The 27249-nt window shown below is 40.9% G+C and overlaps 1 protein-coding gene across 1 annotated transcript in view; it reads right to left on the reverse strand.

Annotated features, from left to right (window-relative positions):
- Pdgfrl (platelet derived growth factor receptor like) overlaps positions 1–27249 on the reverse strand; it is a 55081-nt gene that overhangs the window by 19083 nt on the left and 8749 nt on the right. The window contains exon 2 of the mRNA XM_047550165.1: positions 22039–22336. Coding sequence (XP_047406121.1) covers positions 22039–22336 — 298 coding nt within the window. The remainder of the gene's footprint in view (positions 1–22038; positions 22337–27249) is intronic.

The following is a 27249-nucleotide window of genomic DNA, read 5'->3' on the forward strand; positions in this document are numbered from 1 at the left end:
AAAATATAATCATAAAAGTGTGTAGAGATGTTGATAAAATTTTCTGACATGTAAAATTAAACCTGGGAGATTCTATACTACAGAACTAACAGTGAGTGTGTCTTGGGATTTTCAGTGACCTCCTTCTTCTTTTTGCTTATCTATCTAGTCTTAAAATTTCTAAATCAAATGAGCATGGATTATTTTGTAACAAGAAAAACTATAACAAAAGCAAAACAAGTTAAACCACTTATAAAACTGCAGACTCAATGCTCTATAAATGTGTGATCCCAGATGGCTCCTGTATACTTTAAATACCTGGAGGTGACTTTTACATCATGTTGTCTTTTTTAAAATATGAATTTCCAACAGGCAGGGCCAGCAGGAATTCCTTTGCAGGCCTAAAAATATCTGAGATATCATTTTATGCTGGTTAATAAAAATAATATCCACTGGAGTGCAGCCTGACTTTGTTCTCCAACTGGCTCTTACACACGGAGAGCTCCTTAAACTGGGCCACCTCCCTGTGGCTTCACCCTGGCCCTGCAAGCTCCCAGATCTTAGCAAGCCTTCTTTCTTACTTATTGGCTGTTCTAATCCTACTGTGTAAAGTAAGCTTCTCAGCACTTCTCAGTGGGTGACATGGGAAAAAGATCTCCCATCTCTGCTCAGCTGGATGCCCACAGCCACATATACTGGGAAAAATAGGCCCTGCAAGAGGAATGAGGGTCAGAATACAATGGAGCAAGTCTCTGCCACCCTTGTTAGAAAAACAATCGTTAGTAAGCAAGCCGACAGTCACAGTGAATGTATTATGACCAAGTCAAGAATAGTGAATTCAAAGGCTGGGGAGCCTGGGCCCATTCACACATGGCACAGTGAATTTACTGTGGAAAGACGTCCACATACCTCCCCTTGCCAACCTTTTCAAAATACCTGCTTATACTGATGCAAATCCTTTGAGCTAACATCAGAAACCTAAAGAAATGTGAATTCACCCAACAGAAATATTGTTTTCTTGACATAGAGATACAGGGGTGTTGGGAACTAGGCTTAAATCTAGCTTACTTTATTAAAAGCTGTAAACTTGAGAAGGCCTCTTAATCTCTGTGGACCTAGCCTAATCATTTATAAAATGTCAAATCCAAGCCAGATAAGTGGTTCCCTGAGCAGGATGCAGATCACAACCCTTCTTCTTGCCTCTACTTTTCTCCCCTCTCTCTTATGATTAGGACCCAATCTAAAGAGATTATGTGATGGGCTGACAGATCTGACTCCATGAGAATGTTCTAGCCAGACTCTAAGGGAAATGACTAAACAGACTCCATTTTGCTCTGAGACTCCATGTTATGTAGGAAATAAGCTTCTCCCATGGTAACACCCCGCCTCTGTGCCCATCATCAGTAACTTGGTGTGACATGTTTAATAATATACAATGGCAACTCCCATGTAGTAAAGAAATGCTCTCTTTTGATTCCTATTGCTCCTAAACAATGTACCATGTAAACAGTAATTGTGTGGATGTTAGCAACCATTGTTTAGTTTGTACCTAGGTAAGGGTCATTTTGACCCACTTCCCCCTCTGTCGATGATCTCATGATGTTAATGTGTAATTTTGAATCATAGCAACAGATACTTATGATTAATGTGATTTTTGGTATAAGAACCCCTACAACCCTGTGGTCGGGGCTGTTCTCCCAATAGCCAATTTTTGGGGGCATTGTGTGAGACACTCAGCCAGCGGGCTTAATAAAGACGCTCAAATTTGGACTTCTCAGTGGTGATCGGTCTGTTCTTAAGTTGCACCCCATAACAATTATTATTATTGTTATAATTTTTTGTAGTTGTAAGTGGACAGCATGTTTTTATTTTACTTGTTTATTTTTATGTGGTGCTAAGGATCGAACCCAGTGCCTCACACATGATAGGCAAGCACTCTGCCCCTGAATTACAGCACTAGTCCCCAGTCTCTTACACTTTGGGGATTGTTGTAGTTGAGACATGAGGTGTTCCCCAAAAGTTCAGCTGTGAGACAATGTAAGAAAGTTCAGAGGTGAAATGATTGGGTTATGAGAGCCTTAACCTAATCAGTGAATTAATCCACTGATAGGAGTTAACTGGGTTATAACTGTAGGCAGGTAGGGTGTGGCTGGAGGAGGTGGGTCACTGGGGGCGTGCCTTTGGGTTTACATTTTGCTCCTGGTGAGCGGAGCTCTCTCTTTGCTTTCTGTCATGTCCTGAACTGCTTTCCTCTTCCACATCATTCTGCCATGACGTTCTGCCTCACTTCAGGTCCAGAACCAGGAAGTCACTTGTCTATGGGCACAGATCTCTGAAACTATGAGCCCCCAATACATTTTTTTCCTTCTTTAAAATTGTTCTTCTCAGGTCTTTTGGTCACAGTGGCAAAAAAGCTGACCAAAATAGGAACTGATCACTTACTGAATCGGTCTGCCTCCAGCCCCCGTGGACAGCCACTTTCTCTTCTCTGTCAAGACTACACACACACACACCTGACACAAGTTGCCTTAGGTTGTCCTAGACTTGCATCTGATGTGTCCTTATCTCATTAGTTCATAAGCTGCTTGTGGTTGGAACCATCTCTGGTTTTCTTCTCATATGCCTTTCTGACTTAGTGGACTGTCTTTAATGTATAAATGAGGCAAACGATAACTCTATTTGGCATGTACTCCCTTATGCCGAGCACCTATTAATCTCAACCTGTGACACTTGCTGAGGTCACACCTCCTGATCTTCTGTGGACAATTGTGATTCTCCACCTCTTTCCCCCAAATGGCCACCAGCAATACAATACACCAGCAGATGCAATACATTATGCCATTCCAAGAGCCACCTAGGTGGATACATGTATGAGGGAGCATTCCCTCACTGATTTTAGTTGAGACACAGGGTCCCCTGCCCCATGCCTTATTCCAAGTCAAGATCGTAAAGAAAAGCAGTGTTGTTAGAAGGGAGGGTGGGCTTACATTTCCACTTTTGACCTCCCCTCCCAGGAAAGCAAGACACCAGATCTCAACTTGGGTCTAAGAAGTAAGGCAGGGCGGAGAGAAGAGCTTTGGGTAGTGAGACTCATGTGGAAAGCAGAGGCCGGGGAGAATCAGGACCGAACCCCAGAGGCAATTCAACCAAAGGGGTTGGGCATTAAGGCACCAAGCAAGTCCAGATGACAGGACACTGAGGCCCAAGGAAGGAGCAGACAAGTTGGGAATGTGGAATGTGAGGTTCTGGGAAGAGTCTTCAGGGCAAGGACCTGGCTTCTCTTCACCTGCAGTGGCTGTGTTTTTGTTTTATTGGTACCAGGGTTTGAACCCAGGGTTGCTTAACCACTGAGCTGAATCTCCAGTCCCCTTTTATATCTTATATTTTATTCTTTTTTTCTTACTCCCTCCTCTGATGTACATTTTTTTTTTTTTAACCAGGGATTTAACTCAGGGGCCCTCAATCACTAGGCCACATCCCCAGCCCTATCTTTATTTTATTTAGAGACAGAGTCTCACTGAGTTGCTGAGCACCTTACTTTTGCTGAGGGTAGTTTTGAACTCATGATCCTCCTGCCTCAGCCTCCCAAGTCGCTGGGATTACAGGCATGTGCCATGGCACCTGGCTTGATGTGCCTTTCAAAATGGCTTTATTTACGTTTTACATATTGGCATTCTTGATTAAAAATGCTCATGCTACAATTACATCAATTTTCATTTTTGCACATTAAACTCCAGACCTTACCCACATACACACTGTTATGGTTTGGATGTGAGGTGTCCCCCAAAAGCTCATGTGAGACAATGCAGGAAGGTTCAGAAGAAAAATGATTGGGTGGTAAGAGTCTTAACCCAATCAGTGAATGAATCCCTGATGGGATTAATTGAAGTGGTAGGGTGTGGCTAGAGGAGATTGGAATTGGGGCATGGCTTTGGGGTATATATTTTGTATCTGGAGAGTGGATTCTCTCTCTCTCCCTCTCTTTCTGCTTCCTGATGACATAAGCTGTTGCCCTCTGCCACATTCTTCCTCCATGATGTTCAGCCTCATCTTGAGCCCCAAGGAATAGAGAGGGCTTTCTATGGACTAGGAACTCTGAAACTGTGAGACCTCAAATAAACTTTTCTTCCTCTGTAATTGTGGTCAGATCATTTAATCACAGCAGTGAAAAACTGACTAACACACACACATAATTGTTAAAGCAGGATTTCATTAGTAAAATACCTGCAATCACTTAAAGTTATATCGTAAACAATGTTCCATTGTTCAACAGTCTCCACAATGATCTAACATAGTTTTAAGATGATGTTCTTATTGTATCTGTGGTTTGATATGTTAACTTGACTTTATCACAATCTTACTATATTTTAATGTACAGAACATCTGGGATAATCAAACCTAGACTTACCAGACTGCTCAAGAAATGAAATTTTATTTAACATTGTTTAAAAATGTTTAAAACATTTCCCCCCTTTTTAATGGCTAGAATGGTGGAGTTGGGGAGTGTGCTGGATCTTAGAGCAACTGAGAAACAGCATGAATATCCATCAATGCTCCAGGGTCATGGACAGTGTTAGTCAGCTTTCCATCATCACTGACAAAATAGCTAAGACAATCAACTTTCAAGGAGGAAAGGTTTATTTGGGCTCAAAGTTCCATAAGTTTCCATCCATGGTTGTTTGGCCCCTTACTATTGGGCCTATGGTGAGTCAGTACATCACAACAGGAACACATGTCCGAAGAAAGTGCTAATCTCTTGGCAGCCAGGAAGTAGAGAAAGAGTGAAGGAGGGGCTGGGGTTCAATACCCACTTCAAGGCCAAACTCCCAATAACTAAAGGACCTTTCACTAGGCCCATCTCTTAAAGGTTCAACCACCTCAGCACAGCCACATAGGCTGATGACAAAGCCTTTAACACCTGGGCCTCTGGGGGGACATTCCAGATCCAAACTAACAAGAACATAGAGTTTGTAGGAGATTGACATGTAAGTCTAAAACACTTTCTAGAAGTTAAATAAATAAAGCATTTTCTTAAGACAAAATTCCTGAAAAAAGGGGCTGCTTTCTTATGATCACCTCTTTTAGGTACAGTAATGTGAATAAAAATAGCTCATCATCATTGAGATAGTTGACTACGTGTGCCAACCACTTTGCAGGCATGACCTCATTCTCTCCTGACAGCACAATGAGACTGGTTCTATTATTGCCCTCCCCCACCCATGTCCTGGACAGACACGGCCGTGTTTTCCTGAACACTGAACAACCTGAACACTGCCAGAACATTTAGTACACCAGAGAAGTCTTTTATCCTGCCACCCCCAGCGGTCCACCTCTAGGCACATGTTGAAGGGCCGGGTGCTGGTGCCACAGAGTCTGGGAGCAGACGGCTCCACCTTTGCGATTGGATGAGTTATTTGTTTTTTGAGTTTTTTTTTTTTTTTTTTTTTTTAATTTTAGTTGTTAGATGGACACAAAACCTTAATTTTATTTATTTATCTTTATGCGGTGCTGAGGATTGAACTCAGTGCCTTGCACATGCTAGTTTTTAATTTCTGGGATAGAAAGTCCATGTGAAGAAATGTACCAGAGTTTGGCTACGGCATAGGCTTTAGATTCTCCACTGCAAACTGGACCCAAAGTTCACCTCCAGGTAAGGACAAAGACAAAGGGAGAAGAAAGAAATGCATCAGAAAATAAAAACCAGTTTTAAAGGAAAGTGAGTTTCAAATTAGAACCGGGTGGGGTGGCACATGCCTGTAATCCCAGCGACTTGGACTTGGGAGGCTGAGGCAGAAGGATTGCAAGTTCAAAACCAGCCTCAGCGACTTAGCAAGGCCCTAAGCAACTTAATGAGACCCTGTCTCAAAATTAAAAAAAAATAAAAAAGGACTGGGGATGTGGCTCAGTGGTCAAGTGACCCCAAGTTCAGTCCCTGGTAGCAAAACACAAACAAAAAAACTTAAAAGATACTTGCCTAACATGTGAATGTACCGTATACTTAAAAATGACCTAAAACAGCAAATCACATATATTTTTTAATAACTTTATTTTTTTATGTGGTGCTGAGGATCAAACCCAGTGCCTCACACATATTAAGCAAATGCTGTACCACTTAGCCACAACCTCAGCTCTCTCATACATATTTTACCAAAACAAAAATAAATTAGGGAAAAAAAGGGTACCTTCCTCTTATTATACCACCATGGTGTGGCCCACAGTATTTACCAAAGTCTTGCAGATTCTCAACAGTGGGATCCTTCTGTTTATAAACACTTGTCAACATCTTTCTTCTTTTAAAATGTGTCCCAGACCCCTCTCTTCCCAGGCTGGAGAAACTGCGTCGACTGGCCTGAAGCCCGCTGTCTGCTTCCTCAGCCACCCGCCTTTGTGTTGTCTGTGGGTGGAGTGAGCTGCTGCCAACTGCAGCCAAATGAAAACCCAGATGCCTCCCCTTCTCTCTAGAAGCTATTTATTGTTTTCAGAGGAACCAGCCATGGGAGAGACCTCCTGTGCTCTACCCACTGCTCCGACTTTCAGTTCTTGACTGAAAAACACCAACATCCCACCAGACACCACAGACACATCCTGAAAGACAATGCCAGGACGCTCTTGCCCAGGGAGCAGGACCAGGATGTACCCCCGCATCGCCCAGCTTGTCTTCACTCAGCTCTGATCTCCAGCACCCCCTGGTTCCTACCAGCACAGATTTATTTAAGCCATTCGCCAGGCCACCTATTCTGTATTTCTTGTATTCTTCCTTGGCTCAGCATTGTGTCAAGAATTCGCCCGCTCTCAACTCTGGCAGTGTATTACGATGAGGTTGAAGAAATGAAATGTTTCTGGAGAAGATGGAAATGAAGCATGTTGATGTACCAATGGGGCTCAAACTACCAATGGGGCTCTGGAATATTCTTCAACCGATGTGTTTTCATGTTGGCAACAAAACCAAAATAAAAAGTTTAAAAGTTCTTATGGAGAAGCATCAGGCCCATGAGTATGTCTGCAGGCCCCAGTTTGAGGGAAGCAATATGGGGTGCATGCAGGGAAAGTGGGCAAACCTGGGACTGGGAAGAGACATTGCTGTCTTTGTCCTGAAGGCAGCCTCAGTGAGGAACGCCAGCTCTCACGCTGTGACTTTATATGCTTCTGCATTTTTTATGTATACACATTTGTAAAGGCTTTGAGTCAAGAGCTCTTAACTGCCCTAGATTTCACTCTACATTGCTCAGCTTGGCTCAGGAGGCCCTCCGTCTTCTGCTTCCTGTTTACCGCCCAGGATCCTCTCTCCTCCTTGGTTACCTCCTTCCCTGTGCCTTGCCTCTAGTCACCCTACTTTCCCGGCTCAGTATTCCTGGTGCTATACTCTTCTCACATCTAGGTACTTCCTTCATGCTGCTCTCTCCTTCTGGAATTTTCTTGCCTTCTTCTGCACCCTCCTTTACCTGGTTGACTCTCAACCCTCAGATATCAGCTTGAGTTTTCTCCTTCCTGACGTTGTATTTCTGTGAGCAAGGCATGCACACAACGATATTAAAACTGCTTATTTGACAGTCTGTCTCCCCATAAGATTAAAAACTCCATGGGTGTAGAGGCTCTATCTATTTTGCTCACCAGCACATCTCCAGCATCTACCTAGCACAGGAACTTGAACATAGTAGATTCTTTAAAAAAAAAAAAAAAAAATGTTGTGGGAAAAGAGGGAGGGGGCAGAGGACCCAAGAAACAGAGTGTTAAACAAATGGTCACAACTACTATTGTGGTGGAGGGGAACTGGGCCTCATGGCTCACACATGTAATCCCAGAAACTAGGGAGACTGAGCCTTGGACATATAGGGAGACCTCAAAATAAAAATATTTTAAAGCTGGGGGTGTAGCTCAGTGGTAGAGCACCCTACATTCAATTTCCAGCACAAACAAAACAAAACAACAACGAAGAAACCTCTTTGCTGTTACTGATCTTAAAGAGAGGGGTAATCTATGTGACTAGGATGTGGGGATGGATTGAGTATAGAAGTGACAATTGAATCAATTTCAGCACCTGAAAATACAGAATCTTTGGTAGCCTCCGAGGAAGCAACCAAATTGTTCGAAGTAGCCATTACTCTTGAAAGATGCAGCAGGGCTCAGAGATATTCATGACTATATTCCTGTGTGGATACATAAATTTACAACTGCCCATCACTTTTCAAAACTGACTTGATGAGTTGGAGATGTGACTCGGTGGTAGAGTGCTTGCCTAACATTCTTGAGTTAACATTTGGGTATAATCCAAATACCATAAGTAAGTAAGTAAGTAAGTAAGTAAGTAAGTAAATAAATAAATACATAAATTTGTTGGTAAATCTAATTCCCTATCAATTAAAATGTAACTTGCAGCTGTGACCCCTACATAGTCTAACAGGATAAAAGGACCACAAACACAAATGTGCATTCTTCGCCAGTCAGTACTCACTTGAAATCTTTTGCAGGAAGAAGATAATTCTAGCACAGCTGAAGTCTGCCACCTAGTGGACATTCTGATGATGACATGGTTTTTGTAAGTGTATCAGTTTCAAGGCTGTCCCAGGCAGGAAGTAAATGCAACACTCTGCATAGGTATATCTTTTTAATTTCTATTTGGAACGTTAAATTTAAAATCAGATCTATTAGTCTGATCTAGAGCTAGAAAAACAGTCGACAAATCTATCTTCTCTGAAGCTACCTTCCTCAGGTCAAGAGTGACCCTGGAGCTAAATTTATGCCACTGGATAGACATACCACAGAGCCCTGGAGAGGTCAGCATCTATACCTCAGGAACCAGGGGGCCTGAGTTCTAGAACTCACGTGCACCACCATGTCACTCTGGGTCTATCTTTCCTCTATGACTGTTTCCTTTTGAGTGGTCGCCAGAGGCTGGGGAGGATAGAGGGGAGGGATAGGGTGACTGGGCAAGAGGTACAATGTTACAGTTAGATAAGAGGAATAAGTCCTGGTGCTCCCATGCAGGGCGACTATGGTTGCTATAGATATTTCACAATATCTACAAGGAAGGAATTTGAATGATCTTACCACTAAGAAAAGATAAATGTATGAAGTAATGGGCATGCTAAATATCCTGATTTGATTATTATACAGTGTGCTGGGTCCTTGAGAAACTCCAGTGAAAAAGCAGGTAATATAATTCGTAAGATAGTAGGGTTAATGTGGTTGCTGTAGGAAGAACTGAGAAAATTCTAGAATAATTAGATAGTAGCCTCATTGATTGGATGTGGAAGTGAAAAAGATGCAAGTATCCAAGGTGATTCCCAGGTCTCGGGTCAGAGGCAACTGGGTGGATTATTGCCATTCACTGAACTGAAGGGCATAGGAAGACCACGTGTGGAAGAAGATCATGAGCTCAGGGAAGTTTAAAGAGAGGTTCATGGAAGACCCAAGGGAATATGGTGAGCAGGCAACTGAAGAGACCAATTTGGAGCTCAGAAGAAACATTCAACTACAACATGTGATAAACTGATGGCATTTGGCAGAGTGTAGTGAGAAGAGGGCACAGAACCAATATTCAACATTTGGGGAAATAAAGGATTTAGAGCAGGTGACAGAGACTCTAAAGGGGAGCTAGTAAGACAGGAAAAAAAACCCCATAAGACATAGTGCTGTAGAAGCCAAGAGGAAAAGGCTCACTCCCATGAACGGACCCAGTGGAGCAAGTCACATGGGGATGAAGAGTGAACGCTGGCTTCAGAGAACTTGTTAATGGTGATGAGTCATCTGTGGAGTCCTGGAGCCAGGAGGAGGTGGAAGGAAGGGTTCACAGCGGAAAAATGTGAACCTGGGAGTTTAGGGTCTGGCAGTGGCAGTGAGAAGAGAGAGGAAGGTAGCTAGAGGTTGTGCGTGGAGGTCAAGGTCAGATTCTTAATTTGGTGAAGACTTATAGAAAGGACGGAGCCAGTCAAGATAGAGAGGTAGAAAGCCCAGATCAGAGAGATAATAACTAATGTATTAGTTAAAGTTCCCAAGAAGTATGTAGGGATCTAGGGCACTGATACACCTTTGACCTTAGGGAGCAAAATCCTTCTTCCACTGTAACTGAAAGACCAGGGAAGGAGACCATGTGATAGGGAGAGATTAAGGCATCTCTAGCTCCAATTTCTCCATAAATTCGGTGATAACATCATTAGCTCAAAGTGAGAGAGATGGATGGAAGCAGAGGTTTAAGAAGACAGAAACTGTGAACTCTCTAATGAAATGTATTCAGCTTTCCAAGGCTGAATCAAGGTGGCCACAATCTAATGGTACCCATCTGGGTAGCTCTGTGGCTTCCTCCAGTAGAGCTCAGTGACCACAAGCTGACAGCAGATGAACAGCTTCCCTTGAAATGAGAATCTTCCAAGTGGGAATGAAGGAAGAACAGAGAGCAAAAGAATTTAAAACACATTCTAGTGTTCAGTAGAAATGATGGACCTCAGAATCTAAGATGAATAGAGAGAAGTGAAGACAGAATGGGACAGAGTAGACAAAGGGGAGAGAAAAGAGGATGTCAACCGACTAACAGCTCCACAAAGTCAAGCAGTGATAGGCTCTGAGACATGGGCATATGCAGGTGGCAACACTTCAGGCATAAAATACTTTAATACTACATCTTAGACTATCAGACCCTTCTCTCACTACATGAAGGACACACTTGGGTTCATGGCAATTATTTTGAAGTATTGAATGAATGAATGCATGACTAGGAACTGGCTCCTGACATGAGCATGAGCCCCCAAGGAAACCATAAAACATTCCCTGAGGTCTGCTGTGCTCAGAATCCAATGATGAGCCCAACAGACAGGGGTTTTGTCCCAAGAGGCTTGTTCTTCTGTGAGGGAAGTCAGACATAGACACCACATTGCAAAACATCAATTAACATCAGTACACATATTGTTGAGAAAGAGGTACAGAAAACCTCTTGGATCCTCTCTATGGGCAGCCAAGCTGGCTATGAACAATTCTGATTTGTTTGAGCCCTGGCAGAATTGACTATCCCAGAGAATCAATTGATTAGTGGCCTTGGGAAATATATTTTGCCTGGTAACAATTAGTTAAAATTCATTGAACACCTACCATGACTCATACGTTCTATTGATAGTACCTACCATATGTAATATTATCTCCATATTCCAGATGCAGAAACCGGGGTCTAGAGAAATTACTAATCAAAAATCACTTTTGCCAATTACTGGTAAAGGTAGGATTCGAACTTAGCTGTACCTCAGTCTGGTCTCTGTTCCATAGCACATTCATTGTTCATTCTTATGGAGGAAATGTGTGAAATAACACATTTTTCTTATGATTTGGTTAAGGAAATTGAATGTTTCTCTCAGTGTTAGACATATAGACAATCACAGTAACAGATCTATATTAAAATATGTATAATTGCACAAATTATGACAGTAGAACTTCTCTCACACAGCCACAAACTGGGAACCAGGTGAGAAAACAATGCTTTATTACACAAATGGAACGCCATATTATTACTAAAATGAGAAATAGGTAGGCTACAAATATATATGTATATGCATATATATATACATATATATGTATATATATGATTATTGCTGGTTAAAATATTTATACCACATTCAAGTTTCACAGTTGTGAGTGTTCTTAGTCTATAAAACAAGATGGTCTCTAAGAAACTGATGCTAAAACATCAGGGTGAAAAATCCACCGGTCCAGAGGGATTTCTGCCTCCTCTAGTCCTAAGGAGAGGCCAAATTCTACTGGGATGGCTAATTTTTTTTCTTTATATCGGGTTTAAGTCAATTATCAAAAAATGTTATGCCTTGATGAATACACCAGTTACATTACTTCATTCAAGCATTTAGTAAGTGACTATCACATGCTAGCATTTTGGGTAAAACAAATGTATATGACGTTTACATCCACATAGGTCCTCTTTCACTTACCTGGGGCTCTGCAAGTTAATTAGATCCCTTTCTCCTTCGTATATTGCTCCCTCTGTATGTATGCTTATCTAGATCAACGATGAGAACAGCTCACAGTTTAGTGGGAAAAGATGAAGTATGCAAAAAACTGTTTGGATAAATGTGGTAACTAACATGTAAACTTGGTTCCAGAAAGCTACCAGTATTGATTAACACCACCAGACTCTGTTGGAAGCACACCTGGGGAGCTTCCAACTCCAAAGCAGTCATAATGCTGGCAAGAACTAATTCCACAGGAAAAGAAAACACAGGAAGAATTCGTCTCTGCTGTCCAAAGGCATCACGTTCTGGGAGCAATGTCAGGAGTCCATTTCTTGAATCTCTGGTGTCAAATAAATTGTGACTTTTTGTGGTTGGTAGAGAACTATGAGTAAATGTTTTTCACATTTTTCACATGTTTCATAAGGATCTGTCTTTACTTTCTTATAAGGCCCCTACTGTGCATTGAATGAATGCTATTTAATGTCAAAAAGTCAAATTGTATTTTTTTTTTTTCAACTTCTGGATATTCCTTTTCAATTCAGATTCAAGCTCATTTCGAGTCCTTAAAACGTTTTCTAGGATTACACGTGGCTGCCGCCATTTTGAGACAACAGCCAGGCCCCGTAGGACCCCTGGCCAGACTGACTGAGCCCCATCTCCAGGATCCCTCAACCTGACCAATCACTCCCTGCCTCCAGGGCCCTCACATGGACTGACTTCTCCCTGCCACCAGGACCCTCAGACCAACTTACTGTGCCCTATCACCAGGACCCCAGGCCAACTGATTGCACCTGGCCTCCAAACACACCTGACCTCCAGGACCCCTGCCTGACCAACCACACCCCACCTCCAGGACTGTTAGCTGACCACATCCACACCCGAGCTGCAGCTCCCCATTTGCCAACACATTTGGAAGCCAGAGTGGCCATCTTGGATAATCCTGGAAGCCGTAGCTCTGATCTTTAGATGGGGCAAGTCCCATCCTGAGATGCCTGCTGGAGATCTGAAGTTCATTCTCAGGTACCTCTCATGCATCAGGCTACTGAACACTGGGAGGTTTGAGTACTATATGACTGTTATAGTGTAGATTTTCTTTTATCTCCTTATTGGACAATTTAAAGTTTTTATTTCTTTACTTTTCTTGCTCTCTTTTTCCTTTTGTATACCTGTTCCCTCAGAGTCTCTTTCTCCCTTTTTGCATGCTAACATCCAATTTCTTTTGATTATACTCTCACCCTTTCTATTATCTAGAACTTCTGTATATTCTTTTCTTATCCCATTAACAGCTACATCCTACATACCTCTGCATCCTCTTTGTCCCCCATTAGAAACTGCAGATCTTATTGCAAATCTGTTTGTTATACTGAAGATAATATTTGAACTCATTCTGTTTATTATGACAATATTGTTAATGTCCTCTAGGGGCTATTTGGTCTAGGATTGCATCGTGTCTGAATTGGGCACTGCTAATATTGATCTTCCCTTAAAGAAAATGTTTTGGAAACCTATAGGACCACTATAAGCCTATAGGGGGAAATCTGCAATACCCTAGACCTGCACTGCTAGAGGGGAAGATACATGAACGACATGAAAAAACAAGGAAGAAAATGATCCAAACAAATCTAGATTCTATATTAATAGAATCCAATGACAGTATGGTAGAAGAAATGTCAGAAAAGGATTTCAGATTATACATGATTAAGATGATTCGTGAAGCAAAGAATGAGATAAGAGAGCAAATGCAGGCAATGAATAATACTACCAATAAGCAGTTGAAAGAGCAATTGCAGGAAGCAAAAGATCATTTCAACAAAGAGATAGAGATTCTCAAAAAAGAAAAAAAAAATCAAATGAAATCCTTGAAATGAAGAGAAGAATAAACTGAATAAAAAACTCAATGGAAAGCATCACCAAAAGACTAGACCACTTGGAAGACAGAACCTCAGACAATGAAGACAAAATATTTAATCTTGAAAATAAAGTGGCCCAAATAGAGAAGATGGTAAGAAATCATGAACAGAATCTCCAAGAACTATGGGACATCATGAAAAGACCAAATTTAAGAATTATTGGGATTGAGGAAGGCACAGAGATACAAACCAAAGGAATGAACAACCTATTCAATGAAATAATATCAGAAAATTTCCCAAACCTGAAGAATGAAATGGAAAATCAAATACAAGAGGCTTACAGAATACCAAATGCACAAAATCACAACAGATCCACACCTATAATGAAAATGCCTAACATTCAAAATAAAGATAGGATTTTAAAGGCCACGAGAGAAAAGCATCAGATTACATATAGGGGAAGACCAATACGGATAGCAGCCAACTTCTCAATGAAGACTCTAAAAGCTAGAAGGGCCTGGAACAACATATTTCAAACTCTGACAGAATATGGTTGCCAACCAAGAATCCTATACCCAGCAAAACTAACCTTCAGATTTGAAGATTAAATAAAATCTTTCCATGATAAACAAGTTAAAAGAATTTACAAATAGAAAGCCTGCACTACAGAATGTTCTCAACAAAATATTCCATGAGGAGGAAATGACAAACAACAATGTAGGTCAGCAAAGGAAGGAACTACCTTAGAGAAAAACCCACTCAAAGGAGAAACCAAGCCAAGTTAAAAACCAAAAATAAGCCCAAATGACTGGGAATACAAATCATATCTCAATAAGAACCCTGAACGCTAATGGCCTAAATTCATCAATCAAAAGACATAGACTGGCAGAATGGATTAAAAAGAAAGACCCAACAATATGCTGCCTGCAAGAGACTCATCTCATAGAAAAAGACATCCACAGACTAAAGGTGAAAGGATGGGGAAAAAACCTACCGCGCACATGGACTCAGTAAAAAAGCGGGGGTTTCCATCCTTATATCAGATAAAGTGGACTTCAAGCCAAAGTTAGTCAGAAGGGATAAAGAAGGACATTTCATACTGCTTAAGGGAACCATAAATCAGGAAGACATAACGATAGTAAATATTTATGCCCCAAACAATGGTGCATCCCTGTACATCAAACAAATCCTTCTCAATTTCAGGAATCAAATAGACCACAACACAATAATTCTGGGTGACTTTAACACACCGCTGTCACCACTAGATAGATCTTCCAAACAAAAACCAACCAAAGAAACCATAGAACTCAATAACACAATCAATAACCTAGACTTAATAGACATATATAGAATATTCCATCCATCAAAGAGCGAATTCACTTTCTTCTCAGCAACACATGGAACCTTCTCAAAAATAGACCATATGTTATGCCCAAAGCAGCCCTTAGGAAATGCAATAAAATAGAGATACTGCCTTGTGTTCTATCAGATCATAATGGAATGAGAGTAGAAATCAATGACAAAATAAAAAAGGGAAATTACTCCAACACCTGGAGACTAAATAATATGCTATTGAATGAAACATGAATAACAGAAAACATCAGGGAGGAGATAAAAAAATTCTTAGAGGTCAATGAGAACAATGATACAACATATCAAAATCTTTGGGACACTGTGAAAGCAGTACTAAGAGGAAAATTCATTGCATGGATCGCATTCCAGAAAATAATGAAAAGTCAACAACTAAATGACCTAAAATTACAACTCAAAGCCCTAGAAAAGGAAGAACAGAGTAACAGCAAAAAATAGTAGAAGACAGGAAATAATTAAAATCAGAGCTGAAATCAATGAAATTGAAACAAAAGAAACAATTCAAAAACTTGACAAAACAAAAAGTTGGTTCTTCGAAAAAGTGAACAAAATAGACAAATCCTTAGCCACACTAACAAAGAGAAGGAGAGCGAAAACTCAAATTACTAAAATTCATGATGAAAAAGGAAATATCACAACAGACACCACTGAGATACAGAACATAATGAGAAGCTACTTCGAAAATCTGTATTCCAAAAAATAAAAACTACTGAAGACATTGACAAATTTCTAGAGACATATGCTCCTCCCAATCTGAAGCAGGAAGACATACACAATTTAAACAGATCAATATCAAGCAATGAAATAGAAGAAGCCATTAAAAACCTACCATCCGAGAACAGCCCAGGACCAGACGAATTCTCAGCCAAGTTCTACAAGACCTTCAAAGAAGAACTCATTCCAATATTTCTCAAAGTATTCCAGGAAATAGAAAAGGAGGGTACCCTACCAAACTCATTCTATGAAGCTAATATCACCCTCATACCCAAACCAGGCAAAGATACATCAAGGAAAGAAAATTTTAGACCAATATCCTTGATGAATATAGATGCAAAGATCCTTAACAAAATATTGGCAAACCGTATCCAAAAACATATTAAGAAAATTGTGCACCACGATCAAGTGGGGTTCATCCCTGGAATGCAAGGATGGTTTAACATCTGTAAATCAATAAACATAATCCTAATGTCAATAGACTTAAGGTTAAGAATCATATGGTTATTTCAATTGACGCAGAAAAAGTGTTTGACAAAATACAACACCGCTTCATGCTCAAAACACTAGAAAGAAATAGGGATAGTAGGAATATACCTGAACATTGTAAGGCTATTTATGCTAAGCCCATGGCCAACACCATTCTTACTGAGAAAAACCGAAACCATTCCCTTTAAAAATGGGAACAATACAGGGATGTCCTCTTTCATCACTTCTATTCAACAGTGTCCTTGAAACTCTAGCCACAGCAATTAGACAGACTAAAGAAATTAAAGGGATACAAATAGGAAAAGAGGAACTTAAGCTGTCACTATTTGTGGATGACATGATTCTATATTTAGAGGATCCAAAAACTTCCTCCAGAAAACTTCTAGACCTCATCAATGAATTCAGCAAAATAGCAGGCTATAAAATCAACATGTATAAATCTAAAGCATTTTTATACACAAGCAATGAAACATCTGAAAGGGAAATGAGGAAAACAACTCCATTTACAATAGCCTCAAAAAAAATAAAGTACTTGGGAATCAATCTAACCAAAGAGGTAAAAGATCTCTACAATGAAAACTACAAAACATTGAAGAAAGAAATTGAGGAAGACCTTAGAAGATGGAAAGATCTCCCATGTTCTTGGATAGGCAGAATTAATATTGTCAAAATGGCCATACTACCAAAAGTGCTATACAGATTCAATGCAATTCCAATTAAAATCCCAATGATGTACCTCACAGAAATAGAGCAAGCAATCATGAAATTCATCTGGAAGAATAAGAAACCCAGAATAGCTAAAGCAATCCATAGCAGGAAGAGTGAAGCAGTGGGTATCGCAATACCAGAACTTCAACTATACTACAAAGCAATAATAACAAAAACAGCATGGTATTGGTACCAAAATAGACAGGAAGATCAATGGTACCTAATAGAGGACATGGACACAAACCCAAATAAATACGATTTTCTCATACTAGACAAAGGGTCCAAAAATATGCAATGGAGAAAAGATAGCCTCTTCAACAAATGGTGCTGGGAAAACTGGAAATCCATACGCAACAGAATGAAAATAAACACCTATCTCTCACCCTGCACAAAAAGCAACTCAAAATGGATCAAGGACCTCGGAATCAGACCAGAGACCCTTCATCTTATAGAAGAAAAAGTAGGTCCAAATCTTCAACATGTCAGCCTAGGATCAGACTTCCTTAACAGGACTCCCATAGCACAAGAAATAAAAGGAAGAATCAATAACTGGGATAGATTCAAACGAAAAAGCTTTCTCTCAGCAAAGGAAACTATCAGCAATGTCAAGAGAGAACCTACAGAGTGGGAGAAAATCTTTGCCACTCATACTTCAGATAAAGCACTAATTTCCAGAATATATAAAGAACTCAAAAAACTCTACACTAAGAATACAAATAATCAGATCAATAAATGGGCTAAGGATATGAACAGACACTTCACAGAAGAAGATCTACAAGCAATCAATAGATATATGAAAAAATGTTCAACATCTCTAGTAATAAGAGAAATGCAAATCAAAACTACCCTAAGATTCCATCTCACCCCAATTAGAATGGCGATCATCAAGAATACAAGCAACAACAGGTGTTGGCAAGGATGTGGGGAGAAAGGTACACTCATACATTGCTGGTAGGGCTGCAGATTAGTGCAGTCACTCTGGAAAGCAGTGTGGAGATTCCTAAGAAAGCTTGGAATGGAACCACCATTTGACCCAGCTATCCCACTCCTTGGCCTATACCCAAAGGACTTAAAATCAGCATATTACAGAGATACAGCCACATCAATGTTCACAGCTGCTCAATTCACAATAGCCAGATTGTGGAACCAACCTAGATGGCCTTCAATGGATGAATGGATAAAGAAACTGTGGTATATATATACAATGGAATATTACTCAGCTATAAAGAATAATAAAATTATGGCATTTGCAGGCAAATGGATGAAATTGGAGAATATCATGCTAAGTGAAATAAGCCAAACTCAAAAAAACAAAGGACGTATGATCTCGCTGATAAGCGGATGATGACACATAATGGGAGGTTGGAGGGGGGCAAGAATGGAGGAAGGAGGGACTGTATAGAGGGAAAAGAGGGTTGGGAGGGGTCTGGGGGAAGGAAAAAATAACAAAATGTATCAAACGCCATTACCCTGTGTAGATGTATGATTACACAAATGGTATGCCTTTACTTCATGTACAAACAGAAACAACATGATCCCATTTGTTTACAATAAAAATTAATTTTAAAAAAGTAGAAACTTAAGAAAAATGTTTTCTAACATCTTTTATCATAAAATTTAGATATAACTTTGAAAGTACTCTTAAAAATACTAAATCTTCAAGCACCAAATCTTCTAGGTTTAGGGTACATTTTATAAGTTAAAAAACTAAATGTTCAGAGTAAGTCATTTCAATTCTGGTTTCAAAGAAGTACATAAATCTGATTTTGGTAAATTAAGTCATTTAAAATATATATGATAAATCTCACTTCTGGAAATATATACAAAAGAATTGAGATAGGCTGTCAATGATACATGTGCATACTCATTCACTGCAACTTTGTTCAGAACAGTTAAAATGTGGAAGCAACGTAAATGTCCATCCGTGAATGAATGGGTTTAAAAATATACATACAGTAGAATATTATTCAATCTTAAACAAGGAGGGTGCAGCTCAGTGGTAAAGTGTATTCTTAGTAAGCTCAAGGCCAGGGCTTAATCCCCAACACCAGAAAAAATAAAAAAGAAGGAATCCTGTCATGCTATCATGTGGATGAACCCTGGATGCACTAGGTTAAGTGAAATAAGCCAATCACAGAGACAAATACTATGTGGTTCCACTTCTATGACGTATCTAATGTAGTCAAACTCATAGAAACAGAGCAGCATTGTGATTTCAAGGACCGAGGTAGGGAAGAGAGAAAACAGAATTGTTCAGTGGGCACACAGTCTCCGTCCTGCAAGATGAAAAGATTCTAGAAGTCTGTTGTATTAAAAACTGTTAAGAGGGGGTTGGGAATGTAGCTCAGTGGTAGAGCCCCTGCCTAGCATGCCCTAGGTTTGATCCCCAGAACCACACACACACAATATTAAGAGGGTGAATATGCATTATGGATTTTTTAATACACAAACACATGTGTAGCAAATATATGTAGTAGTAAATCTCTCCATATTTGTACCAAGCGGGATATACATACATTCTCATTGTCTCTCTCTCTCTCTCTCTCTCTCTCTCTCTCTCTCTCTCTCTCTCTCTCATACAAACACACACACACACACACACACACACACACACACACACATTCTTCAAGTATAGAGAGGGAAATGGGGAAGATTGACTGACTCTCTCACTTTCTGTTCACCATACAACCAATCAAACCTTAAGAAAGACTCTCCAGGTTCTGGGGTTGTGGCTCAGTGGTAGAGCACTTACCTTGCATGTGTGAGGTACTGGATTCCATCCTCAGCACCGCATATAAAATAATATAAAATAAAAAATAAAAGACTCAAGTGTTATATCAGTGATGCTGAAGGGTGGGGTCTGAATAAAAATGCAAAAGAGGTTTTAAACAAGAGGGTAGATACATAGATGCATGTATTTTAATTTATTCTCTGAGGTGTGTGTGTTCACACGTGCATAAGAAAGAAGGGCAAACGTATTCAGAGCGTGGGAGGTTATTGTCATTTGGTCATTAAATAGATAAAGCTAAATACCTAGCACTCAAAGTTTTGGTAAAAAAAAAAAAATGCAGAAATTTTTAAAAGTAGGTGCAGTAATGAAGAGGGCAGGAAGGAGGAGGACCGAGTACCATGGGTCCTGCCAGGGGCTTTGCTGAGAAAGCCAAGGTGAGGCTGAAGGGAGCCAGGTGAGAAGGCGCCAAGAGGACTGCAGGCAACAAAAGTGGCGCTCTTTTAAAGACCCAGGGGCCTGGTACTTTTGATGATCCCCAAAGCTCAGATCAGGAGAGCAGAAATACCAATGTGCCGATCAAAGGGGACTCTAGGAAGAAGTGGAGATTAAGGAGGGTCTCAGTGCTCTGGCTAGCTGGACTTGATCCCAGTGGAAACCACAGACTTGCTAGGTAGGAAGTGACATGATCAGCTCTACCTTGTTTAGCATTGCACTTACTGTCTGGAGAAGGGGACCAGAGGAGGACACCCCTGGGTGTGGCTAAGAAGGTGCCCCAGGGCGTGGCTAAGAGGGTACCCCTGGGTGTGACTAAGAGAGCAGGTGCGGATTTAGTTCTTGCAGGAACAGGAATGAAACGAGGTGGAAAGAGCACAGGTTTATGTTTCTTGGTGAACTTCACTTGGCAGGTGGACCTGAGGAGTGAGGGACAGGTTTATGTCTCAAGAAGGCTAACCTGACTGGGCGAGGGGACATGGGGAGTGAGGGAGTAAGCAAGGATGCTGCCGAGTTTTCTGGCTGAGCAACTGAGAGGATGGTGGTGTCCTCGTGAACTTGAATTTTGGTGGAGGAGGAAATTATGCAGAAATATGTGTCTGTTATGAACAAGCAGAGCTTGAAATGCCTGTGTTCTACATTCTTTCTTCCTCCCATTCCTATCACCCCAGATAATACTCGGTATTTCTCATCATAAATCATAGAAAACAAGGCAGGAAAGGATCTTGGAAATCATGTGATTTCATTCCCTCCATTCTATGCCTGAGGAAATGAAGATCCAAAGGATTTATGAGACTTCTCCAAAGATGCACAGGACTCTAACCTCAGACTCACTCCTTGACCCACAGCCAATGCTGAGGGCTCCTTTCCAGCACTCTGTGAAGGGCTTCTCAGCAGTTTTGTTTGCTGTGGTCCTGGCAATGGAACCCAGGGCCTTGTGCATGTTCTACCACTGGGCCACTTGCCCAAACCCTTTTCATAGTTATCATCCTCATTCTCTTTTTTGTTCTTGTTGTTCATGGTACTGAGGATTGAACCCAGGGGTACTGTACAACTGAACTACATCCCTAGTCCTTTAAAATTTTTATTCTATGACAAGGTCTCTCTAAGTTGCTGAGGCTGGCCTTGAACTTGCCATCCTGAGTTGCTGGGATTCCAGGCGTGCACCACTGTACCCAGTTTATAGTCATCATCTGGACTACTTGCCCTGAATAAGAAGCTCAGCCTCCTGGAGTACGTGCTTCTACATGTCTCATGTTGGCCTTCTTTGGCCTTCTCTTTGGCCTTCTTACTAGCTCAGGCAGCTGTGCACGACAAAGTCCTACATTCACAAAAGTAAAACTAATCAGAAGCATTAGAAAAGTTTAAAAACAGTTCAAGTTGTTCGCTGGTCAGAGATTCCCATAGGAATCTCATTAGGTCATTTCATTTTTCACTATGATTACTTAAAACAACATAAATCATTGAGTACATTTTCACTAATCTACACATTTTTCTCTGAGGAGCTCCTTAAATCTCCAGTTCTATGCATTACCGTTGCCTATAAAATTTCATTCTTTCAACCAATGTCAGTAGAATTTGCAACAATTCTTTTAACTATGCAGAGATATAAAATCTATGCCTTTTGCTCACTAAGTTTCCATTTTTACAATCTATTAGGGTGAAATGGTAGATGCCAGAAACAACATAATATTGAATGAGGAAACAAACTGAAGCCTTGACCCCACCCATGTAAAAAAGGGAAAAAAGTGCTTACCTGAGGCGGGAATCCTTAAAGGTGTCAAGATATGCAGGGTAGCTCCATGCGATTTGATTTCCTTTACATCGAAGCTCTACTGTTTGGCCTGCCATCAGACTCAGGGTAGCAGCAGGTTTCTGGAAGCGACCTTTTTCCATCACTTGCATCATGATAGACTGAGTCTTTGGTGTTGAGTCAGCTGAGTCCCTGTCTTTGATTTTAGGAATTTTTGGTTTCACCTTTTTGTTGGTAGGTTTGATTCTGTTCTCTCCTTGCTCTTTTGGACGCTTGTTCTTTGGAGGGTCTTGGCCAGCAACTGTACAAATGGGAGAGGAGAGCAATGGGCTAGCATTGTGACATCCCCAGAGTACGCGAAATCCCAAAAGGATAATCTTTTAATACCCCTCTTCTTGGATCTTGAGTCTCCAGCCTCCAGGACTGAGAGAAAATAAATTTTTGCTGTTTAAACCACTCAGTATATTTTGTTACGGCAGTCATAGTGTTACCGGCAGGAGTCAGAATCGGGTTCATGTTTCACAGATTTGAAGAATGAACACCAGGAATGCTGCCAAGGGGTTAAGAAGATTCTAAAGTAGGATTCTAAAGTAGGCATTGGGCAATCGCAAGATAAAGCACTAACTCCTGACCTTGAGGAGTCTCAGGTCTTCCAGACTCCAGGCCAGAGGAGGCCTCTACACCCACTCCCCCTTCCTATGTTGGGGCCCAGACTAGAGAGAGAACCCAAAATCTGGTTTGGCAGGAGGAGCTTCCTAGCCTTCCCTAGTAGTACCCAGGAATACTGCTGTTGGTCAGTGCTGGACAGCAGCATATGTAGGTTGCTATGGGAATCCACAGCAGGGAACTTGGTCCAGAAATTTTGCCTGGAAGAAAGACACCTGCACTAAGGCCTGGAGTTTGGACTACCTGTGCACTGCACCTGAGCTAGACAGTTCTATGCTCCTACCTAGCTCTGTAGTGACAGCAGGTCAAGGAGTAACTGAAACCATTAAGGCAAGGGGCAGATCTGATGGCCTTACTACGTCAAGGCCTGGCCAGATGTCTCACCTTCTTGAGACTCAAAGAGCAGTCAGCCTTTCCAAGAAATGGCCATCCTCACTCATTCCTGCCCAACCCTGGACCAGGAGTTGGACCTTTGCATTGCGTCCAGCAGATGAGGAGGGACTTCTGCTGAACTGCCTGCCCCCTCATTTTAACAAGAAGGAAAACACCAATCTAGGAGGAAAAGACAACTGCATGGTTCAAGGAGGGAGAGGCCTGTGACTGGACCACCATTTTCCTGTATACCAAGGTGGTCCCTCCAGCTTTGCTTATAATCAAATGCAGCAGAAATGACAATTATTCATGAAGAAAAAGTCAGTAATACTAAGCAGTCATTAAAAAGGGGAAACAGATTTTCCTCTACCAGAGTTAAAATAAGACTGATCCTGTGGAAAGGAAGGAAGAAGGCAGACTGGTGCCAAGAGGGGGACTGAGAAATGGGTAAGGGTCCAAAGACATGGGAGAGGAGCCAGGGAGAGGATGAGCTCACATTAAGTGTGGCTTCATCACCAGCTCCACTGCCAGCATCTATTCCACTGTTCAACAGCCCCAGGCACTTGTGAGACTCCCAACAGGATGAGTGAGCAGTTAGGATGGGCTAGATTATGCTGCAGTAACAACACACCCCATCCCCCAATCTCAGTAGCTCAAAACAACAAAGTGATAGGAAATATCTATACTCACAGTATCTTGGCATCAAATGTAAAGGATTTCCCCACCAAGCAATTATCCAAGTCTCTTGATATTAATAACTAGGGGGTCTTATAATTCACTTTAGTTCTGGTACTATCTACCCAGAGAAGCACAGACCCCATGTTCCTGGCAGAGGTCTGACACTGAAGATCCCAACAAATCAGGTTCAGTCACTCGCCCCAAAAACCAAATAGAAAAGTATTGGAGAAAAGCAGGAAAGGAACTTTAATTAGGACAGCTATACTGGGAAGACAAAGGGGACAAGTATTTCCAGTTCTGTCTTCCAGAGGTACTGACGTGAACTTCCAGATTATATAGATAAAAAGAATTAGAGATATGCACAGTCAAGCAGTCTTAGGCAAACAATGGTCTGGTTGATCATTATCTCAGGATTAGTCAGGTGGGGCCTGTTCTAAGATAAGAACGTTGTTGTTGTCTGAGGAGGAGTTTGCACTCATGCAAGATGCTTATCAATCAGACCCATCCTTCCTTGAATCCAAGGTGACTCAGAGCAAAGGAGACAGATGCAAAATGAAGACAGATGCCAAGTTTTTAATCCTGCTTTTAGCTGCCCATGGGACACTTCCAGGCCCAAGTGAACAGCCTAACTCCTTGTTACACGCACAGGTTAAGGGCCCAGTCACAGGAGACTGCCCCCATGTTAGACGCCACTTTAAAGTCTGGAGTCTCTAGTCATTTTGGCCAACTGGGTTACAAATCAGGGGTTCCCATGACCCACTCCTTATGTTTGATAATTTGCTACAATGATTCATAGAACTCAGGGAAGCACTTTACTTATGTTTACCAATCTATTATAAAGGATACAAATGAACACCCCAAAGCAGAGGTACATACGGCATTGCGGAGGAATCTTATATCTATTTATATGCCCTCTCCAGGCACACCATCCTACAGCACCTCATGTGTTTAGCCCATGAAGCTCTCCAAACCCCTTCACTTAGGTTTTTATGGAGTTTCCATTATGTAGGCATGGCTGATTAAATAATTGGCCATTGGTGATGGAGCTCCATCTGCAGGTCCTTCCTCCTCTCCAGAGCTCAGGGAGCGGAGCTGAAAGCTCCAATCCTCTAATCACATGGTTGGTTCCTTTGGTAACAACTCCACCCTCCAAAAGCCACCTCATTAGCTTAAACTCAAGTATGACTGAAGGGGCTTATTAGAAATTAAAAAAATAAAGGCACTCTCTCATCCTTGTCAATCAGGAAGCTACAAGATTTTAGAAGATCTGTGCTCAGAACTGAGGACAAAGACCACAAAAGGTCAATTTTTCTCATTGTACATACCCATGAAGGGTTGACTGGACAGGTCGTTCTTATACAAGGACTTCCTCTATGTCTCTCTCACACCAGGACCCAGGCTAACAGAGCAGCCACCAGAACATTGCCAGGCACCAAAGCAAAGGGAAATGGAGTGTGTAGAAAATTGTTTACTAGCTCTTGAAGCTTCAATCTACAACATCACATATTATTGACCCAAACAAGTCATATTTAATTCCATGGGAGGGAAATGAAATACTACCAAGTTCTCAGAAGGAGACCTAGAAATGATGGCAACCAGAACTACAAGAAATCAGACCCAGGGTCTGCAGATGGAGCCATGAAGGAAAAACTAACTTCCCTGAACAGGTGGAACTGCCACAAGTCATGATTTTCCCTATGAGCAGGGCAGCAATGGACCCTCCACTGTGATTTATTTGTATGTGCATAGGAAGTTCATAGGAGGAAGCAAGGAATCTGGTTGTTCCTAAAATGGAGAATGTAGGGAAAAAAATCTTTAGTTTTCACTTTACACTCTTTTATAATGTTTGAAATCTAACCATAAAATTAATTTGTGTAGATAAGTCTATGAAACCCAGCAGCACCACCACCTCACAACTATTAAAGAATTGAGTTCTTCAATTCACAATAACCAAAATATAGAACCAGCCTTGGTTCCATCAATGGATGAGTAGATGAAGAAAATGTGATACATTTACACAATGGAGCCTTACTCAGCCATAAAGAAGAATGAAATTCTGTCATTTGCAAGAAAATGGACAGAACTTGAGAACATTATGTTAAGCAAAATAAACCAAACTCAAAAAGTCAAGGGTTGTATGTTTTTTCTCAAATGTGGAAGCTAGAGAGGATAAAGGAAAAGAAAGGTGTTGGGGGGCATGAAAATTGGAGGGAAATCAGTAGAGGAAAGGCAGAGGGGTGGGGGTACGGGGAAATACTGTGGAATGATATTTTCCAAATTATATAGTTGTATTTTGTGCATCTACAAATATGTTGCTATTACATCCAATTGTAATGCACCAATAAAAAAATGGGAAAAATACTCTCTAATTGTCAAAGCTGTTTTCAGTAATTATCATAAATAATCACTATTTTTTTCATTCTTTAGCTTAAAAAAAAACCTTAAAGGAATATATTTCAGCTTCAAAGATATTCAAATTCAGAAAAATATTTCACATATGAACTGAATTTGCCCTTATAAAACAAAAAAATATTATTCCTTGTATTTCATTCAAAGTCTTCTTTTGGTCTTATTCATCACTGAGCTCTCATTGTTCAGTTCGAGTTCACCATGTAAAGTCAGGGACTTGGAGTCTCATGAGACTGGAGACACAAATAGCACCAGAAGTATACTCCAAATACTGCACCATCACAAACTCTCTTTCAAAATGAAGAGTGTAAAGTGGATTCTAAATTTGTCAAGGGCTGCCAACATCCATGTAGAATACAAGGTTTCTTAAAGAATAAGTACTAAACACATGCTAATTTAAAGCTTATAGATAAGTTATTAAAACCCAACATGAACTGTAGCAATGGTTCAAAGTTGAGCCAATGAAATATTTTTGGAGGAGGAGGATCTTATCACCAACATTGTCGAGAGTTGGCAGCAAATACAGATAATAAAAAGCTGACCTACTTTAAGTTGGCTTTCTTATTGTTTTTGCCTTCTCTTCAGACAATGCACTCTTTATTACCTGTCTCAGGGAGGGTTGCTCCCACAACCCTGCCCTTGGCAGGCCACTGGGCTCCAGAAACCTCAGTGAAGGTCCCTGTAGCTGTGCAGTTGTCCACTTGCCAAGGATGTAAAGGCAAATACACGCCTAAGTTTCAGCTGGACCACCTGTCTGCATAAATTCAAAGGGTGCCTTGATATATGCCCACAGATTTACACAAACATCCAAATTTATGGGACCTTAGAAATCAATTAGGTAAAGTCCTTGTGCTGTAAATTAAAATAATAAAGGATGCACTAAAAAGTTAAGTAAATTGTACATCACTCAACTGATGTTTGGCAGATGATGCGGTAGAACTCAAATCTCCTGACCCCCATTCCAAAGCACTCAATTCACTATGTGGAGATAGACACTTTATATATATTTAAAATAAATGACTATGCATACCTTAGCCAATTGAGGGAACTGCAGGCCATTTGTATAAAATGGAAAAATGATAAATCAGG

The sequence above is a fragment of the Sciurus carolinensis genome, chromosome 4 (genome assembly GCF_902686445.1).
Source record: "Sciurus carolinensis chromosome 4, mSciCar1.2, whole genome shotgun sequence".
Lineage (NCBI taxonomy): Eukaryota > Metazoa > Chordata > Mammalia > Rodentia > Sciuridae > Sciurus > Sciurus carolinensis.